We start from the raw sequence: 18463 nt of genomic DNA on the forward strand, positions 1-18463 counted from the left end.
TTGAAATCTTGAGAATTACATAATTTAAGGACAAAAAGTACTCTGCTCAATATTTAAGACTTGATTATACCCATACATACCCTTCAGAAAATTTATAGGGCAAACAATATGGTAAGAACTCTAAATGTAGTACAACCCAAGTTCTATTTGATATTGGAAATGGGAGATTTATTTGAACCAGGTAGATTCAGAAATGTATTTTGATGGGGTAACATTTAGTGTGAATTTTGGAAGATAAGATTTTGATAGAACTAGGAGGAGAGAATAAGTGAGTAATGTCTCTTAACTTTGTGAGGATGAGTAATCATCAAGATGGAGAGAACTCTTCGGAAATAAGAATACATGAGAGTTCTGGAGGTTTGGGTTTTGTTGGAACACCAGGAAATTCAAGTAAAAATGTCCATCAGTTAGGAAGAACAGTCAAGAATGGTATATAATGAAGAAGCAGCACTAAAGTGATACCTGAAGCTATAGAAGTAAACTGAGAAAGACTGTGATAAACAGAAAAGCAGGGGAAGAAAGATGAATATTAATGACAGTCTTAGTCTGCAAGCTCGAGTCCTTTAGCAGTGGAACAAAACATCAACAAAGGAAAATTATTAAAAGATTTAAAACCATGAATTCTGAGGCCCCTTTCTGATCTGTTGATCAAGGAGAAATTCCAAAGGATGACAGTTTTTTATTTTGATGAACCTTTTCAAGTAAATCTGAATTTGTTCCATGAACACAATTAATTGCACAGTGATATCTTAGCTCATTTCATACCACCTCAAAGTTACTCCTTATCTTTTAAAATGTGAGAAGTAAATGTAAACCTAATGACTTAAATGCATGCCACCCTGAAAGCATACATGATAATATTTTAGGAAGTTAACTTCTAAATAAAGTATTTTATTATACTCAGAACATATATTGTAAAAGTTTGCAGCATGTTTAATATTTTTACTGTAATCCATTATAACAGCATATCTTCAAATCAGTGTATGTTATTGGAGAAATATCAGTGTGCCAGTTTTGTGGGATAGGGCCCAGTACAGGAAATGAAGTTATATTTAATTTGAATAGATATGTGTACTGTTGACCCTTGAATAACATGGGGGTCAGTCAGATTGGCTGTACCAACCCTCTACATAGTCAACTCTCTACCCATAACTTACAATTGGGGCATAATTTATAGTTGGCCCTCACTTACAGTGTTCCTCTGTATCTATAATTCAGCATCTGAGGATTCAGTCATCCTCAGATTGTATAGTACTATAGTGTTTACTACTGAACATAATCTGAGAATAAGTGGACCCATGCATTTCAAACCTGAATTATTCAAGGATCAGCTGTATTCATCTTCAGTTGCTGAGTAAGAAAGGAGAGATAAGAAAGCCTTCCTCAGTGATCAATGCAAAGAGAGGAAAACAATAGAATGGGAAAGACTAGAGATCTCCTCAAGAAAATTAGAGATACCAAGGGAACATTTCATGCAAAGATGGGCATAATAAATGACAAAAATGGCATGGACCTAACAGAAGCAGAAGCTATTAAGAAGAGGTGGCAACAATACACAGAAGAACTGTACAAAAAAGGTCTTTATGACCCAGATAACCATGATGATGTGATCACTCACCTAGAACCAGACATCCTAGAGTGAGAAGTCAAGTAGGCTTTATGAAGCATCACTACAAACAAAGAAGATGGAGATAATGGAATTCCAACTGAGCTATTTAAAATCCTAAAGATGATGCTGTGAAAATGCTGCACTCAATATGCCAACAAATTTGGAAAACTCAGCAGTGGCCACAGGACTGGAAAAGGTCAGTTTTCATTCCAATCCCAAAGAAAGGCAATGCGAAAGAATGTGCAAACTATGATACAATTGCATTCATTTTACACACTAGCAAAGTAATACTCAAAATTCTCCAAGTCTGGCTTCAACACTAAGTGAACCATGAACTTCCAGATGTTTAAGCTGGATTTAGAAAAGGCAGAGGAACCAGAGATCAAATTGCCAACATCTGTTGGAGCATAGAAAAAGCATGAGAATAGTAGAAAAACATGTACTTCTGTCTCATTGACTATGCTGAAGCCTTTGACTGTGTGGATCACAACAAACTGTGGAAAATTCTGAAAGAGATGGGAATACCAGACCACCTTACCTGCCTCCTGAAAAATCTGTATACGGGTCAAGAAGCATCAGTTAGAACCAGACATGCAACAACCGACTGGTTCCAAATTGGGAAAGGAGTACATTAAAGGCTGTATATTGTCACTGTGCTTATTTAACTGATATGCAGAGTACATCATGCAAAGTGCCGGGCTGGATGAAGCACAAGCTGGAATAAAGATTGTGATTGAAATATCAATAACCTCAGATATACACATGATACCACCCTTATGAGAGAAAATGAAGAGAAACTAAAGAGCATCTTGATGAAAGTGAAAGAGAAAATTGAAAAAGCTCACTTAAAACTCAGCATTCAAAAAACCAAGACCATGGCATCCGGTCCCATTGCTTCATGGCAAATAGATGAGGAAACAATGGAAACAGTGACAGACTTTATTTTCTTGGGCCCCAAATCACTACAGATGGTGACTACAGCCATGAAATTAAAAGATACTTGCTCCTTGGAAGAAAAGCTATGACAAAACTAGATAGCATATTAAACAGCAGAGACATTTCTGACAAAGGTCCATCTAGTCAAAGCTATGGTTTTTCCAGTAGTTATGTGTGGATGTGAGAGTGGGACTATAAGAAGTATGAGCACCAAAGAATTGATGCTTTTGAACTGTGGTGTTGGAGAAGACTCTTGAGAATCCATTGGACAGCAAGGTGATCAGTCAATCCTAAAGGAAATCAATCCTTAATATTCACTGGAAGGACTGATACTGAAGCTCCAATACTTTGGCCACCTGATTCTAAGAGCTGACTCACTAGAAAGGACCCTGTTGCTGGGAAAGATTGAAGGCAGGAGGAGAAGGGGATGACAGAGGGATGAGATGGTTGGATGGCATACCAACTCAATGGACATGAATTTGAGCCAGCTCCAGGAGATGGTAACGGACAGGGAGGCATGCTGTGCTGCAGTCCATGGGGTTGCAAAGAGTTGGACATGACTGATTGACTGAACACAGCAAATTACCACAATTTAGCAGTTTAAAACAATACCCATATATTGCTTCACAGTTTCTGTGTCATGAATCTGCGTCAGATTCTTTGGGTTCTTTGCTCAGGTCTGCTGCTGCTGCTAAGTCACTTCAGTCGTGTTGAACTCTGCGACACCATAGACGGCAGCCCATCAGGCTCCCCCGTCCCTAAGATTCTCCAGGCAAGAATACCGGAGTGGGTTGCCATGTCCTTCTCCAATGCATGAAAGTGAAAAGTGAAAGTGAAGTCACTCAGTCGTGTCTGACTCTTAGCGACCCCATGGACCACAGCCTACCAGGCTCCTCTGTCCATGGGATTTTCCAGGCAAGAGTACTGGAGTGGGGTGCCATTGCCTTCTCTGTTGCTTGGGTCTAAGAGACTGATATTGAGGTGTTGGCTAGTCTGCAGCTCAGAGTTCCCTTCCAAGCTCATGTAAGTGTTGGCAGAATTCATTTTCTTGCAATTTTAAAACTCATGTCCAAAACAATCAATTTCACCTTTTTCTCAAGTGCACACAGAACATTCTCCAGAAAAGATCACATCCTGGGCCATAAATCTAGCCTGGGTAAATTTTTAAAAAATGAAATCATTCCAGTCATCTTTTCTGACCACAATGCAGTAAGATTAGATCTCAATTACAGGAAAAAAAAAAAACTATTAAAAATTCAAACATATGGAGGGTAAACAACATGCTTCTGAATATCCAACAAATCATAGAAGAAATCAAAAAAGAAATTAAATATGCATAGAAACGAATGAAAATGAAAACACAACAACCCAAAACCTATGGGACACTGTAAAAGCAGTGCTAAGGGGAAGGTTCATAGCATTACAGGCTTACCTCAAGAAACAAGAAAAAAAGTCAAATAAATAACCTAACTCTACACATAAAGCAACTAGAGAAGGAAGAAATGAAGAACCCCAGGGTTAGCAGAAGGAAAGAAATCTTAAAAATTAGGGCAGAAATAAATGCAAAAGAAACAAAAGAGACCACAGCAAAAATCAACAAAGCTAAAAGCTGGTTTTCTGAAAAGATAAACAAAATTGACAAACCATTAGCCAGACTCATTAAGAAACAAAGGGAGAAGAACCAAATCAACAAAATTAGAAATGAAAATGGAGAGATCACAACAGACAACTCTAAAATACAAAGGATCATAAGAGACTACGACCAGCAGCTCTATGCCAATAAAATGGACAACTTGGAAGAAATGGACAAATTCTTAGAAAAGTATAACTTTCCAAAACTGAACCAGGAAGAAATAGAAGATCTTAACAGACCCATCACAAGCAATCTCAATAGATGCAGAGAAAGCCTTTGGCAAAATTCAACACTCATTTATGATTAAAACTCTCCAGAAAGCAGTAATAGAAGGAACATACCCCAACATAATAAAAGCTATATATGACAAACCCACAGCAAGCATCACCCTCAATGGTGAAAAATTGAAAGCATTTCCCCTAAAATCAGGAACAAGACAAGGGTGCCCACTCTCACCACTACTATTCAACATAGTTTTGGAAGTGTTGGCCACAGCAATCAGAGCAGAAAAAGAAGTAAAAGGAATCCAGATAGGAAAAGAAGAAGTGAAACTCTCGCTGTTCGCAGATGACATGATCCTCTACATAGAAAACCCTAAAGACTCTTCCAGAAAATTACTAGAGCTAGTCAATGAATATAGTAAAGTTGCAGGATATAAAATCAACACACAGAAATCCCTTGCATTCCTATATACTAACAATGAGAAAACAGAAAGAGAAATTAAGGAAACAATGCCATTCACCATTGCAACAAAAAGAATAAAATACTTAGGAGTATATCTACCTAAAGAAACAAAAGACCTATACATAGAAAACTATAAAACACTGATGAAAGAAATCAAAGAGGACACAAACAGATGGAGAAACATACCCTGTTCATGGATTAGAAGAATCAATATTGTCAAAATGGCTATTCTACCCAAAGCAATCTATAGATTCAATGCAATCCCTATCAAGCTACCAACGGTATTTTTCACAGAACTAGAACAAATAATTTCACAATTTGTATGGAAATACAAAAAACCTCGAATAGCCAAAGTAATCTTGAGAAAGAAGAATGGAACTGGAGGAATCAACCTGCCTGACTTCAGGCTCTACTACAAAGCCACAGTCATCAAGACAGTATGGTACTGGCACAAAGACAGAAATATAGATCAATGGAACAGAATAGAAAGCCCAGAGATAAATCCACGAACCAATGGACAACTTATCTTCGACAAAGGAGGCAAGAATATACAATGGAAAAAAGACAACCTCTTTAACAAGTGATGCTGGGAAAACTGGTCAACCACTTGTCAAAGAATGAAACTATAACACTTTCTAACACCATACACAAAAATAAACTCAAAATGGATTAAAGATCTAAATGTAAGACCAGAAACTATAAAACTCCTAGAGGAGAATATAGGCAAAACACTCTCCGACATAAATCACAGCAAGATCCTCTATGACCCACCTCCCAGAATATTGGAAATAAAAGCAAAACTAAACAAATGGGACCTAATGAAACTTAAAAGCTTTTGCACAGCAAAGGAAACTATAAGCAAGGTGAAAAGACAGCCTTCATAATGGGAGAAAATAATAGCAAATGAAGCAACAGACACAGGATTAATCTCAAAAATATACAAGCAATTCCTGTAGCTCAATTCCAGAAAAATAAATGACCCAATCAAAAAATGGGCCAAAGAACTAAACAGACATTTCTCCAAAGAAGACATATAGATGGCTAACAAACACACGATAAGATGCTCAACATCACTCATTATCAGAGAAATGGAAATCAAAACCACAATGAGGTACCATCACACGCCAGTCAGGATGGCTGCTATCCAAAAGTCTACAAGCAATAAATGCTGGAGAGAGTGTGGAGAAAAGGGAACCCTCTTACACTGTTGGTGGGAATGCAAACTAGTACAGCCACTATGGAGAACAGTGTGGAGATTTCTTAAAAAACTGGAAATAGAACTGCCATATGACCTAGCAATCCCACTCCTGGGCATACACACTGAAGAAACCAGATCTGAAAGAGACAGGTATACCCTAATGTTCATCACAGCACTGTTTATAATAGCCAGGACATGGTAGCAAGTTAGATGCCCATCAGCAGACGAATGAATAAGAAAGCTATGTTACATATACACAATGGAATATTACTCAGCCATTAAAAAGAATTCATTTAATCAGTCTAATGAGATAGATGAAACTGGAGCCCATTATACAGAGTGAAGTAAGCCAGAAAGAAAAACACCAGTACAGTATACTAACACATATATGTGGAATTTAGAAAGATGGTAACAATAACCCTATATGCAAGACAGAAAAAGAGACACAGATGTATAGAACAGACTTTTGGACTCTATGGGAGAAGGCGAGGGTGGGATGATATGAGAGAACAGCATCGAAACATGTATATTATCAAGTGTGAAACAGATCGCCAGTCCAGGTTGGATGCATGAGACAAGTGCTCGGGGCTGGAGCACTGGGATGACCCAGAGGGATGGGATGGGGAGGGAGGCGGGAGGGGGGTTCAGGATGGGAAACACATGTAAATCCATGGCTGATTCATGTCAATGTATGGCAAAAACCACTACAATAGTGTAAAGTAATTAGCCTCCAACTAATAAAAATAATTGGGAAAAATAAATAAATAAATAAATAAATAAAACTCATGTGATTTGTTTCTTCAAAGGAGTGTGTGTGTAACTTCAGGGAGGGCCTCAGTCCCTCTTTTAAAGGGCTCACCAGATTCTGTTGGGCCTACTAAGGATAATCTCTATTGGTTAACTCAAAGTCAAATCATTATGTCTGTAGTATTCTTTATTATTTCTATGTCATATCAAGCTTACAGAAAAATCACAAAAATGTACTATGAAGTGTGTATAGCCTTCAGCAAGATTACCCAAATTTCAGTGTATACATGTGTTCCCTTGACCCACTCTTCTACCATATGCATGTTGTCACTCTAGCACTTGCTTGCTTGCACCCTTTCTCTTTTGCCTCCATTTTCTTACACACGTACACACATGAACATATACATGTACGTAGCTTTTTGTAACCATTTGAGAGTAAGCTACAAATATGATGTTCTTAACAGTACATGCCCCCCTAAATACTTCAGTGTGTATTTCTTACAAACAAGGGCACTCTTTTATGTTATGAAATCATAGTTATCAAAATCAGGAGTTTAATATTAATATAATACTACTATCTAACTTCCAGATCTTACTCACATTAGCCAATTGTTCCAATAATATCTCATTTAGTAAAATAAAATCTCAGATTATTTGTTGGATTGTAGTAGTCTATCTTTTGACTTTTCTTTAGTCTGGCATGGCTAAGTATTTCATCATTGGCATTTTTAGTTCAGGCCAGTTCTTTTGTAGAATCTCTTTCATTTTGAGTCTGACTGTTTCTCATGATTGTTTCAGATTGTGCACATTTGGCAGGAACTCCCAGATTTTTAGAAATTTTCTCAAGAATTCTTTGTAGGATCAGAGATCTTAACATTGTGGAACTATCATCCAGTTCTAAAATGGAAATAATATTCCTCCAAATAAATATTCCTGAAAACAATTCATAGACCAGACTTTTTAGAAATTATAACTGAATGTTTCCTAACACAGAGCCACTCAGAAATGGCCCTTCTAAAATAATCTAGATCATTCCCAATATTTCTAACTGGTAAATTACAAGTATTTCTCATCTGAAGGAATGTCTAAAAATTTGTTGAGAGGAATAAACTCTTGAATAGCATCAACCTTTCATCCAACAATCAAAAGGGAAAACAATGAAAAAAGGTGTATGGAAAGAGTAACATGGAAACTTACATCACCATCTGTAAAATAGACAGCCAAGGGGGATTTGCTGTATGCTCAGGAAACTCAGCCAGGGGCTCTGCATCAACCTAGAGGGGTGGGATGGGGAGGGAGATGGGAGGGAAACTCAAAAGGGAGGGGATATATGTATACCTATGGCTGATTCATGTTGAGGTTTGATAGAAAACAACAAAATTCTGTAAAGCAATTATACTTCAATTAAAATTTTTTTTGAAAAAAAGGACTTCTCAATCTTGGGAAAGAAGTAGATTCAGTAATTTCATTATAAACTTTCTTAACTCAAGTGTTTTATCAATAAACAAGGATATAAATACTTCACGGGACTCTTCTGAGGAACACATGAGACAGTGCACACAAAGTCCTGCACATTCCTTGGTATACAGTATATGTTCAATACATGTTTATTTTTTCCCTATAGTCTTCCTCCAGCTAAATGGTACTGATATGAGAGCATGACTGAATAATTCCTTGTTAAAATGTAGTTAATTTTGTTTACTTGGATTTTAATTTTTGTGATGTAACAGATATATTGAAAAAGCTTCAACAAATGAAAGAATTAAGTGCAAATCAGAAGATAACTATGATTCAATATCTTATAGTAACTTTGCAGATGCTATACAAGCTAAAAACTTCAAAAGTATTTGAAAAACAGAAGGTAGGAGAAGGAAAACAAACATGTGAGATTGTAGAGGAAGACCCATATGCCATTCAGATGATCTACTGGTGTCCAGAGAGCAGAATATTCTGTGTATCAGGAGTCTCTGCATATGTCATAATTTATAAATTCAGCAGACATGAAATTACAACAGAAATAGTGGTAAGTCATTTAAAAATTAACTTTTACACTTCAAGTTATTAAAAGGAAACAATTATCATAGATTTTGACTAGTGCTTGGTATGGTTTTAAGCCATCAAGAGTTCAGTACATAGTTATCCAATTCATAGAATTTTTAATTGTTTTTGTTACTATGTTAAAAAATAATTTGGTTTAAAATGACAAAATCAGCTATCAAAATTTAGTATTATGAGAGGGAGGTGGGAGGGGGGATCGGGATGGGGAATACGTGTAAATCTATTGCTGATTCATGTCAATGTATGACAAAACCCACTGAAAAAATAAATAAATAAATTAATTAATTAATTTAAAAAAATAGGATAGACTATGCCTATAGGTTTTATATACACAGTCATTGATTTATTTTATGTATAAATGTCAAATTAATGCAAGCTTTGTTCTATATCTTTATTAAATTTTTTAGGTTGTCCCTTTTGTCAATTAACTGCCATAAGTGACTATCAACTGCAGTAAGATTACTTTGAATGATCTTTTAAATAGCAACATTTTTTATAGGGTGGAAATAATTATGGGGCTGCTTTACCTAATATTAAGTTTTAATCATAATGAAATAGTTTAATTATTCAAAATAATGATGCTCTTAAGGGATAAGTTAAGTCTAAATAAAGGCACCTGTGTATAATGGGTCTTCTCTACCCACTCCATTTTATCAGAAAATAAAGATTTTCTATTAAAGGCCTAAATATAACTGCTTTTACCTTAGTGAATAAAATTACACATTGCTCTTGGAGTATAGTAGTAGTTAAATCCCAGGCATTGGAGTCAGATAACCCTAGCTTCTAATTCTGGTTTTACCAGTGAATACCTGTGTGACTAAACAAGTCACAAGACCCCATTAGTCAGTAGTATAGTCCAGCTTCATCACTCATATAATTTCCTGTGTAAATAAAATAGAAAAATAGAAAATAGTGATAAACTATAAATTGTAATGCCATTTTCATAGGGTTTTGTGATATTATGTAAAGTCATTAGCAGAGTATCTAAGTGTAGTAAGCACTTGATAATTGTTAATGCCACCAGAGGATTTAAGTGTTAAGATAATTATGAAAATAATTTGGATAATATTGCTGTATTCACTACTCCATAATTTCATTTTTTGTAAGCAATTGTTTTCAATATCAAAAATGCTTATTTTTACAATGAAAGACAATGTTTGTGTTATAAAATTGATTTTTTTGAAGCATTGAATGTAGTCATAAGGTAATTTTTAAACATTCTTAGCTTAAAAGAAAGGGTTTTGGATCACCTTTTTTTTCCAATTTAAATTATCATATTTTTTTCATTGAGCAATTCTGACCAAGCTAATGAAATTATATAAGAGCTAAACTAATAAACAAAATATGGAATTTATTTTGGAAAATTATACTGAATTAATTCAAAGTCAGGATTGAATGAATTTTTTTAAAGCTAAAAAGTTTTGTACAAATAACAATTTGTGTGTTGTGTGTATGTAAATACACATAAACATCCAATTTAGTTTATTTCATTGGACTAACCAGACCAATTTCTCCTTTTATTTTATCATATGTGGAATTGTAATTTATACTTTATCTTAAGGAATATCTATTATATAGAAAATTTATCTCCACTGGTAGGTATTTTTCTTATAATTCTAAAGAATTAAAAACATTTTACATTTTTTGTGAATACCATTGAATATTTTATGTAATTTACTATTTAATTCAGTTTAGGGTATCTTTACTATGAATTGAAATTGAACTAGTTAATCTGAACAAATAATAATTACCAAAAAATGCCAGATATTTTAATATTATCATTATTATTATCATGACAACCTAGATTAAATCAAAACTTGATTTTTCTTTTTTTAAGTCATTAGAGGTACGACTGCAGTATGATATTGAAGATATTATTACCCCAGAACCAGAAACAAGTCCTCCATTTCCAGATCTTTCATCCCAGCTTCCTTCAAGGAGTCTTTCTGGAAGCACTAACACTGTGGCTAGTGAAGGAGTAACAAAGGACAGTATCCCATGCCTCAAGTAAGAGTTGCTGCCAAGTTTTAAAACAACTTTACATGTTAATTGTGTGATTCTTTGAAACTTGCCAAATGAAATTATCCTCTTTTATTAAGTTGTTGTCAAGTGGTCTACATTCCACAAAGAGGTACCTTGGTCTTTTTGGGGACTATCTATGAAAAGAGCCCAGTATTTTTATTCTTCATTACTAATTAATACATTTCTTTCCCTGAAGAACCCTAAAGAAAACATAGCTTTGATAGAGAAGGCTGCAGGTGAGGTGGAGCAAATTTAGAGAGCAAGAATAGGAATTCAGGTTTTGAATATGTTGAACACAAGTTGGGTTGTAGATTAATGGTCATAGTTCTTACTGTCATGTATTATAACTTACCCATATGTAACAAATATTGTGTAAGAAAAATAATTAAATAATAAAAATAATTTAAAATACTACTATCAAAAGAGAAAAAAGAACTCATGAAGTCCGGTGAAGTTCTATATCTTGACTGACTGAAAAGCTACTTCAAGGAAAGGTTAAGACATGACAAGTGGCTTGGTGTATTTTGAGAAAGCTAGAAGATACTGTTTACTTGCATAATGTCCTCAGTGCCTGGTATTGTATATTTCTGTAGGAAGATTATTGTTATGAATTCTGAAAATCAGCATGAGCATATGTATTCGAACTGTATATGATGCAATTATTTTTTCTGTTTTTCTAGTGTTAAGACACGACCAGTGAGGATGCCTCCAGGATATCAAGCAGAACTTGTTATTCAGTTGGTGTGGGTGGATGGTGAACCTCCACAACAGATTACTAGCCTTGCTGTGAGCTCAGCGTATGGAATGTAAGTAGTTAAACATTCTTTCTAATTTGTATAATTTATCTAATATGTTTGATACATTGAATGTTTCTTTTAAAATACTTAAGTCCTAAAAGAAAAGAAACCCTTGCCTGGATTTTTATTAGGTTGGAAATTGTATAAGAAAATAGTAATTTAAACATAAATTGTGGTTAAATGTTCTTTCTTGATGTCAAACTTGTAATAATATCTCTCTCCACTTTTAGTGTTGGGAGGCTATTAAGATATTATCACACTCATACATTTTTATTTGTTTTGTGTTTTCTATCCTTTCACTCTTTGTGTTTCATTTTGGATACTTTCTTCTGACTTATCTTTAAAAGTTCACCAGTTCTTCAGTGGTATCTAATCTAATGGTAGATTCACCCATGGAGTTAAATTTCAGTTCTCTCTTAGCTCTAGACCTTCCACTTGGTTCTTTTTAAAGTTTTCTGTTATCTTCCTAAATTATCACTCTTCTATTTCCTTGAACATGTTGAATATAGTTACTTTAAATATGTGTTTGACAGGGAGCTCAACCTGGTGCTCTGTAATAATATAGAGGGGCAGGATGGGGTTAGAGACATATGTATACTTATGGCTGATTCAGGTTGCTGTATGGCAGAAACCAACACTACATTGTGAAGCAATTATCCTCCAATTTTTAAAAAATGTGTTTGATAACTAGCTTATTATTTGTCTTGGGTTTGGGTCACATATTGTCATCATATCTTAGGTTTGCCTTTTGGTTTTGTTTTATTCGAACATTATATACTACTATATATGTGTGTGTATCTCTATTATAGAGATAATTTGAGGTTCTAAATGATGTTTTCATCCTCCAGAAAGTATTATTTTTCTGACTGACTAAGCTAATAGGCAGTATAGAAAGCTCAGACAGGATAATTCAATCAGACATGCTATCTTTGAAAGTTGGATTGTATTCCCTTTAAGCACTAATTTAGTTCTAATTAATTCTTATTCCTAGTTTGTACCCTGCATAGACATTGTATCAAATTCTGCTCCCGTCAGCAGTGTTTGAGGATACCTGATTCCTTACAACCTTTCTAACAGCAGTGTATAACCAAACATCATTTTGTTAAGTAAAAGGAAGTTTTTTATTATAATATTAGCACTTTCCTTGTATCTTAAATGAAACCGAACATCTATTTTTCTCTAGTGACATTTCTGTGTATATTCTTTGTCTGTTTTTTTTTTTGCAGAGTTATCATTTTTTTGTAGATTTGTGAAAAATGTTTATGTAGTAAGGAAGTTAGCTTTCTCTGTGATGAAACCTACAGATATTTTTCTTGGTTTTGTTTATGACTTTGATTAGGATTTTTATTTCAAGCAAAAATTTTAAAAATATTTAAATAATTCTGTTTTTTTCTTTTCTGGCTCTGGGTTTTGTGTCATTCTTGGAAAGCCTTTCTCACTTCAAGATCATGAAGAATACTGTCTTATATATTTATTCCTTTAATATATTTAGGCCTTTATCCAGAATTTATTTTGGTGTGAGACATGAAATAGGAATTATTTTATTTCTTACCTGATGACTAAGAGTTATGCCAATACCACTTGCTGAATATTTCATCTTTCCCTTCTAAATTTGGAATCATCTTTTATCAAATTAATACATTTATATACATATATACACACATGCATTGGGCTTCCCAAGTGGTGCTACTGGTAAAGAACCCTATTGACAATGCAGAAGACAAAGACACAGGTTCAAACTCTGGGTTGGGAAGATCCCCTGGAGAAGGGCATGGCAACCCACTCCAGTATTCTTGCCTGAAGAATCCCATGGACAGAGGAGCCTGACAGGCTACAGTCCATAGGGTTGCAAAGAGTCAGACACAATTGAAACAACTTAGTACACATGCATATATATAGCTCTGTTTCTATATATCCAGTCTGCCCCTAAGCTAAGTCTCATGAGCTCCAAGAGAACTTGAAGCCAGATGAAGGGGTAATGACCTGAAAACAATCTTGTGTTCTTAGAGGTTTCGGGGTGTGTGTAAAAGACGTATGTGAATATAGATACTGGAAGTTTGCTCTTGACTGAAAAATCCTTTGATAGGAAAGCTGGCAGGAACAGCTCAGGGATGAGGGGTGAAAGGAAGGTAGTGTGGGACAGCTATAATGCTATTTGTTTGATATGGCCAGGATATATGCTTATTCTCTAACCCACATGGTTACTATGGAAGCTGGCTGAGCTCAAACCATTTTCAGGGTTCCATATTTGAGAGACTGACCTGCAAAAGCAAGGGGATGCCAAAATTAAGAGCTATGAAGGTATACTGCTAGTTCAGGCAAATTGCTGAAAGCTGTTAAAATAAATAAGTCAGAGAGCATGTTTCCCTTGTTTAGTAACTGGGGGTGGAGGTGACAGTCACTACAAAGCCTCTAAAGAGCCTATATTTGTATCAGAAAGCTTGGACACCTACCTCATAAACACTCTCAACTGCCAAAAACTTCAGACATCCGTGTATTCTACCAAAGTTTTAAGATATAAGTAACAACAGTATTTATTTTCTTTCTGAGAACTTGTGAAAGAAAAAGTGACATATATCTCATGTTATGCGGCCAACATAATGATGTCAAAACTTGAAAAGGAATTGGATCAAGATGGCAGAGTAGAAGGGTTAGAGCTTACCTCTCCCCCGCAACAACTCAAAAATTTACCTACATGTGGAACAAGTCTCATGGAACTGGAAACTGACCAAAGTAGTCCTATACAACAAAGGTGCGAGAAAGATTTCCATGTAACTAGGTAGGATAGAAAAAAGTCAAAGGGTTGGGACTTCCACCTTGGGATCTGAAATGATGAAAAGGTCTGCATGCATAGACACATCCCTTGGGGAGTAAGCAGGTCAAGCCACAGATTGGAAATCCCAGTCTTGGAGCCCTACATAAAGGAAACAAGCCCTCTTGGCTGCAAGGAGACTGGCTGCCAAAACTAAATCAAGAAGATACATAATTTGAACAGATTGATCACCAGAAGTGAAGTAAAATCTGTAGTAATAATAATAAAACAACTCCCTGCAGAAGAAGTCCAGGACTGGATGGCTTTAATAGGGAATTCTAGCAAAATTACAAAGAAGAACTTGTTCCTGTCCTTCTCAAACTGTTCTAAAAAATTGAACAGGAGGGGATGCTCCCAAACTCATTCTATGAAGCCACCATCACCCCAATACCAAAACCAGCCAAAAACACTATGAAACTAGAAAATCATAGGCCAACCTCTTTGATGAATATAGGTGCAAAAATCATCAACAAACTGTTAGCATACCTAACCCAACAATACATAAAAAGGATCAAGCACCATGATCAAGTTGAATTCATTCCAGAGTCATAGGATGGTTCAATATATACAACTCAATCTGTACAATACACCACATTCACAAAAGGAAAGACAAAACCCACATGATCTTCTCTATACAGAAAAAGCATTTGACAAAATTCAATATTCATCTATGATAAAAACTCTCAAAGTGGGTATAGAGGGAATATATGTCAATGACATAAAGCCCATTTATGACAAACCCATAGCCAGCATAATACTTAACGGTGAAAGCTAAAAGCCTCCCCATTAAATTCAGGAAGAAGACAAGGTTACCCACTCTCATCACTTCTGTTCAACATAGTATTGGAAGTACTAGCCACGGCAATCAGATGAGAAATAAAAGGTATCCAGATTGAAAGGGGAGAGTTAAAACTGTCACTATTTGCACCTGATATGATACTCTCTATAAAGTATACACCCCAAAACTATTAGAACAAATGTATTCAGCTGGGTCATAGGGTACAAGATTAATATGCAGAAATTGGTTGCATTTGTATACACTAATAATGAAATATCAGAGAAAGTTAAAAAAAATCCCATTTAAAATTGCATCAAAAAATAAAATACCTAAGGACTAAACATTACCAAAGAGGTAAAATACCTAGATGCTGAAAGTATAAAACATTGAGAGAGAAAATTGAAGATGATTCAGAGAAACAGAAAGATATTCTGTGCTCTTGGATTGGAAGAATAATTATTTTTTAAATGATCATACTGCCCAGAACAGTCTACAGATTTAATGCAATCCCTATCAAAATATCTATGATATTCTTCAAAGAACTAAGATAAATAATCCTAAGATTTATATGGAACCAGAAGAGACCCATAATTGCGAAAGCAATTCTGAGGGGAGGAAAAAAAAACAAAGCAAAATGCTTCTGGTTTCTATACTATACTACAAAGCCACTGTGATCAACACAGTGTGGTATTAACTCAAAAACAGACATATAGAACAATGGAACACAATAGAGAGCCCAGAAATAAACCCATGCACTTGTGGGTTTATCTGTGGGTTAATCTGTGACAAAGGAGGCAAGAATATACAAGAGAAAAAAGTTTCTTCAACAAGTGGTGTTGGGAAAGCTGAACAGCTGCATGTAAAACAATGAAATAGAACATTCCTTCACACCACATACAAAAATAAACTTAACAAGTTTAAAATACCTAAATGTTAGTTTATGACACCATTAAATTCCTAGAAGTGAACATAGGCAAAACTTTCTTTGACATAAATTGTAGCAATGTTTTCTTTGTTTAGTTTCCCAAGGCAAAAGCAATAAAAGCAAATGTAAAAGCTTTTGCATAGCAAAGAGAACCAATGAAAGACAGCCTATGGAATGGGAGAAAATATTTGCATACTATGCCTCTGACAGAGGGTTAATATCCAAAATATACAAACAGCTCATAAACTCAAAAAAAAAAAAAAGAATCCAATTTATAAAAATGGGAAGAAAATCTAAAAAGACGTTTTTCCAAAGAAGACATACAGATAGCTAACAGGCATATGAAAAAATGCTCAACACCGTTGATCATTAGAGAAATGCAAATCAAAACCACAATGAGGTAGCACCTCATTCTAGTCAGAATGCCTTTCATCAAAAAATCCACAAACTGATGTTGGAGGGGATATGGAGAAAAGAGAATTCTTTTACACTATTGGTGAGAATGTAAATTGGTGCAGTTGCTATTGAGAGTTGTATGGAGGTTTCTTAGAAAACTAAAAGTAGAACTACCATATGATCCAGCAACTCCACTTCTGGGGATATATGCAGAAACAGTGAAAACTCTACTTTGTAAAGATACTTGCACACCAATGTTGATAGCAGCACTGTTTACAATAGCCAAGACATGGAAGCAACTCAAATGCCTGTCAGTAGATGACTGACTTGAGAAGATGTGATACATATATACCATGGGATATTACTCAGCCATAAAAAAGAATGAAATATTGCCATTTGTAGCTATATGGATGGGCCTAGAGAATATTATGTTTAGTGAAATAAGTTAGAGAAAGACAAGTATTATATGATACCCCTACTGTTCTGGAATCTAAAAAAACAAATACAAATGAATCTATATACAAAAAAGACTCACATACATAGAAAGCAAATATATGGTTGCCAAAGGGTAGCGGGAAGAGGGAGGATCAAATTTGGAGAATGGGATTAACAAACCCAACTACTATACATAAAATAGATAAGCATCAAGGTTCTTGCTGTATACCACTTGGAATTATATACAGTATCTTATAATAATCCATAATGGAATATAATCTACAAAAACCCAAATCACCATGCTGAAACTAATACAATATTGAAAAGTGACTATTCTTGAACCTAAAAGTGTTAAAACTTACAAAATAAAAACTTAAAAAGGGCATTAAGTGAAAATTATAAGTCCATATCATGCATGATATGGCATGGCATCCAGTGTCATCACTTCATGGCAAATAGATGAGGAAAAAGTGGAAGTGGTGACAGATTTTATTTTCATTGGCTCCAAAATCACTGCGGATGGTGACTGCAGCCATGAAATTAAAAGATGCTTGCTCCATGAAAGGAAAGCTATGACAGATCTAGACAGTATATTAAAAGCAGAGAGATTCCTTTGCCTACAAAGGTCCGTATAGTCAAAGCTGTGGTTTTTCTAGTAGTCACGTATGGATGCAAGAGTTGGACCATAAAGAAGGCTGAGCATGGAAGAATTGATGCTTTTGAATTGTGGTGTTGGAGAAGACTCTTGAGAGTCCCTTGGACAGCAAGGAGATCAAACCAGTCCAACCCTAAAGGAAATCAAGTCTGAATACTCATTGGAATGACTGATGGTGAAGCCCCAGTACTTTGGCCACCTGATGCAAAGAGCTGACTCATTGGAAAAGACCCTGATGCTGGGAAAGATTGAGGGCAAAAGGAAAAGAGGGCAGCAGAGGGCGGTATGGTTAGATAGTGTCACGGACTCAATGGACATGAGTTTGCAAAAACTCCAAGAGACAGTGAAGGACAGGGAAGCCTGACATGCTGCAGTCCATGGGGTCACGGGGTCACAAAGAGTCAGGGTAGACTTAGCAAATGAATAACATCATCATGCATGAACATAGATACAAAAATCCCATTCAAACTATAAATAAAAATAGCAATAAAAATAACATGTTGTAATCAAGTTTGGTTTATACCAGGATTGTAAGGTTTGTCCAGCATTTGAAATGAATCAGTATAAATCATCGCATTAATTAGATAATATAGAAACTATAATGAAGCCATAATATGGAAAAACAAAAACATTTTTAAAATTCAACATCTATTTATGATTTAAAAAGAAACAACTAACTAAAACAAGAAGGAAATTTCTTTAATGTGATATATGGCAATAAATATTAATCATACATTAAAATATTAAAAGCTTTACCTCTGGAGTAAAAACAATACAA

General features: G+C 35.1%; 1 protein-coding gene across 12 annotated transcripts in view; it reads left to right on the top strand.

Moving 5' to 3' along the window:
• Positions 1–18463, top strand: part of STXBP5L (syntaxin binding protein 5L) — a 339029-nt gene that overhangs the window by 204971 nt on the left and 115595 nt on the right. For all 12 annotated transcript variants that reach the window (XM_043473078.1, XM_043473085.1, XM_043473077.1 and 9 more), the window contains 3 exons: positions 8613–8830; positions 10703–10872; positions 11568–11693. In XM_043473078.1, the coding sequence (XP_043329013.1) occupies positions 8613–8830; positions 10703–10872; positions 11568–11693 (514 nt within the window). The remainder of the gene's footprint in view (positions 1–8612; positions 8831–10702; positions 10873–11567; positions 11694–18463) is intronic.

The sequence above is a fragment of the Cervus canadensis genome, chromosome 7 (assembly GCF_019320065.1).
Source record: "Cervus canadensis isolate Bull #8, Minnesota chromosome 7, ASM1932006v1, whole genome shotgun sequence".
Lineage (NCBI taxonomy): Eukaryota > Metazoa > Chordata > Mammalia > Artiodactyla > Cervidae > Cervus > Cervus canadensis.